Consider the following 3727-nt stretch of genomic DNA (forward strand, 5'->3'; position numbering starts at 1 on the left):
ACAGAGAGAAACAGAGAGAGAGAAAGAGAGACAGACAGACAGACAGACAGAGCACAGCAACAACAGTAGCAACAACTAATAGTAAAATCTTTCCACAAACATATTTTAGCATTTTAGTGTAGGCCTACTGTTTAGCTGCAATATGAGATTGTGTGTGACCAGTCGAGCCGCCATAGTTCATGGTGACATATATACACCATATATATATGATATGATATATCAAGGCTTGCTCAACTATTATTGGAGAACAGACGGACATAGGAATGGTCAATTTGCTGCACTGGAAGTTTTTTTTCACATTTTGTAGTGACGTGCAACGGTAAGCGTACTGAGTCATTTCCGGTTTACTTCCTGCTCCTGTGTACAGTGTTTGCTGTTGTAGCTCTGTCAGTTAACGCTAAATATAAACTTAATTTACTCGTTACAGCGGTTATTTACCCGCTTAACGATTAAACGTAGACTCGTTCTACCTAAACACTCGGAGCTACTTCCTTTCTTAGCGACTTTTCGCTAAAAAATTACAAAGTTTTCACACACGCTAGCTTCATTAGCATTAGCAGTTAGCGATGGCTTCTCCCTCTTCCTCTCCTCTGTCCTGCTCAGTGTGTCAGATGTTTAGTTATTCCTCTGCCTCCTTTAGTGATAATGGTACATGTATTAAGTGTAGTTTATTTACTGCGCTGGAGGCGAGGCTCAGTGATCTAGAGGCACGGTACCGCACCACAGAGCTATCTTTAGCCGCAATAGTTAGCCAGCCCCCAGTAGTCGGTGCGGGCCGACCCAATGTAGCTTCTGTTAGCCGTCCCCCGGTAGTTCCCGAGCAGCCAGGGAGGCTGGGTGACTGCTCGGATAAAGCCTAGATCCAAGCCCTCGGGTCACCACCAACAGGTTCATGTTAACAATAGATTTTCCCCACTTAGCGACACACCCGCTGATAAACTAAGTCTGGTTATTGGCAGTTCAAGAAACGTGACTAGACCTGCTCTATTTGAAAAGTGTCCTGAGATAACTTCTGTTATGAATTGGCGCTGTACAAATAAAATTGAATTGAATTGAATGTGTATGGATATATATACTAGATACCTGAGTCTGCACTGTAGGTGATGACGTAGCCATCTACGGTGGCTATGGCGGGCTGCCAGAGCAGCAGAGCTTCAGTGTCTGTGATGTTGACTGCAGTCAGACCACGGGGCTTATCCAGAGCTGTAACACACACACACAGTCAGAGTGAGTTGACCATACTATGGACAGAGCTATTGTGTTTGAAGGAAGCATCTCCACCTTGAACACAAATGACTGTAAAAGTGTTAAACAGAAAACATTGTCACAGATTCATTTTAGTTAACTTTGCTTTTGTACTTTTTACCACCATATATTTTTTTCCATGGGCTGTTTTGGCTTCAATGCAAAGAAAGTTATAACATTATCAACAACCTGCCGAATCGAGGCACAATATACATTTTTATATCTGGCCTTAATATAATTTACGAATGTGTGTGTGTTGTAGTGTCCGTTCAACATTAGTCTTACCTGTGGTGATGCTGTCTGATCCTGGCTCACTCTCCCTTTGACCCTTGATAGAGACAACAGTGACCTCATATGTGACCCCAGGGGTCAGGTTGGGCAGTACAGTCTGAGACTCGGAGCCATCCACTGCCAGTGTCTTATCATTACCTGAGAGTCATCACAGCACATGTCAAAGAGCATTTAGATAATTCTCTCAGAGTTCACAGTATAACCTAAACCTAAATCTAGATTTTTGTGTAAAATTGTGCTAAATGTTTTAAAGATTCTAATGGATTTTTACCATGAATGGTTTTTCCATATTTGTGTTACTAATACACATAAATAAGCCTACAATGTGTCATTTGTCATATATCATTTTATAAAGTAACTTCAAATGGTTGACTCTATATCAGCATTGGTCTTGCAATGTTTAGGGTAATTTAAAACAATAGAAGGCATGTTGAAGCATTTTCAACCCAAGATTTTTATAACTTGTCAATACACCAGCACTGATGTGTTTAGTCATGTTTGTTGTTTTGCATGATTTTCTCTGATTTGCTCCAGACCTCTTAGTCCCTTATTCAGAAGAAAAACCTGTGCGATCACTAGAGGGCAGAATCACTCTATCATTGGACAGAAAAGTTTGCTCTGCAGATGATGAGGAAGAAACTCATCGGTAGGTCAGTGATGATAGAGCAGTGAGAGGGAATAAACACCTACTGATTTCAAAATCAGCTTATTGGAAAAAGTCTAAGAATTACATTTTAAAATGTCTTTTTCTTGATATCAACAGGTATGTAGTTGATGGTAAAACTATTAAAGCTTATTGGGGGGAATATATTTCTTTTCCAGTTCAACCTTTTCTTGAATCAAGTGACAGCGTAGCAATAAGTGGCCAGATCTTCCCTATTTCAGTAGTGAAGAGTGTCATACATGAGGACACTGACCTCCATGGGCGGGCACATAAGTGACCCTGTAGCTGTCCACCCGAGCTCTTGGAACCACCCAGTGAACGGTGGCCGACGTGTCGGTGACATCAGAGAAGCGGATGCCCTTGGGTGAGCCCAGGTCTGGCACAAACAAGAAAGAAACAGCAGGTGGGGGCAAAAACAGACAAAAAAACAGAAGGTTTAGTCAATATGTGTACTGCCTTTTTAGGACTGGACACTGAACATCAATAAATGCACAAAATTGACAAATAGTGAGTTTTTTCTGCTTTAAATTCAAGCATCAGACAGGAAAATACACCCACATATAGGCAGAGTAGATCCACCACTGAAAGGCACATATTTTAGAACAGAGCAAAAGAGAGTAAGAGAGAGCGAGGTAGACAGACAAAGGGGGCCTGGGGAGGCCCGGGCTTGTGGAAAGACCCTTCCCAGCTAACAGCGAGCCACAGTATCTTGCGTGACAGACCTGAGGAGATTAACTTGCCCCCATTTCATGGCAAAACAAAAGTGAAACATGCGCCACGCAACCCAAGAGTAAAGCCTTAGCCCCAGGGAGGACAGGGGACACAGCCACCCGTTCTATGTGACACAGATAACTGCACCCCCCCACCCCCTACCCCCACACTTTACAAAGAGCAACTCTGACACATGGGACCAGGCAGTCAAAGACAAAATTTGGGAGGACAACCGGACAGAGACGACACAATGAAAGGAACACAGTAAAGAGCAGAGGAAATGTCCTGAGTGGGGATCGACTGATATGAGTTTTTAAGGCTTTTCAGATTTTTTATTTTTTTTTGGGTTGAAGCTGCTATGCTGATATTCCATTTTGTGCAGATATTCAGCCTCTTTAAAATGGACTATTCTGAATAATATACATTAAAGGATGAGTAAATACCCAAAACAGAATTTAGACCATAATGGGAGACTAAATTTCCTACAAATTTGTCTGGCCCACTCATCTCACTTACACTCAAATACAGTAATGCATTATGGTCCACATGTGGGCCAGATCTGGTAGCCGCTTATGGCTCTTAGAGCAGACAAGTTTCAGTACTGGTTCTAGTTGTCAACTAAACCTTAACCAAACCAATCTATTAATACACACAATCCCTCCAGGATTTCACTGGCTTTTTCTGGGATAGTTAGTGTGCCTGCAAAGCACACTACTGTTATTGCTCATACTTAAACTTAAACTTAAACTTATTCTTCTGTACGTTTTTTGGTCGACTACTCCTCCCGCAGTTTTGGTCGCACATACACAAAAAGGT

At 42.0% G+C, this 3727-nt stretch overlaps 2 protein-coding genes across 2 annotated transcripts in view; one reads left to right on the top strand and one right to left on the bottom strand.

The window, feature by feature from the left end:
• LOC118326124 (tenascin-like) overlaps positions 1-3727 on the top strand; it is a gene marked incomplete at its 3' end in the record, with an annotated part of 40651 nt that overhangs the window by 8503 nt on the left and 28421 nt on the right.
• LOC118326125 (tenascin-like) overlaps positions 1084-3727 on the bottom strand; it is a gene marked incomplete at its 3' end in the record, with an annotated part of 16233 nt that continues 13589 nt past the window's right edge. The window contains 3 exon segments of the mRNA XM_035659043.1: positions 1084-1203; positions 1531-1674; positions 2454-2576. Coding sequence (XP_035514936.1) covers positions 1084-1203; positions 1531-1674; positions 2454-2576 — 387 coding nt within the window.

This window comes from Morone saxatilis, unplaced genomic scaffold, assembly GCF_004916995.1.
Source record: "Morone saxatilis isolate NCDOM2014 unplaced genomic scaffold, NCSU_SB_2.0 Contig16, whole genome shotgun sequence".
Classification (NCBI taxonomy): Eukaryota; Metazoa; Chordata; class Actinopteri; family Moronidae; genus Morone; species Morone saxatilis.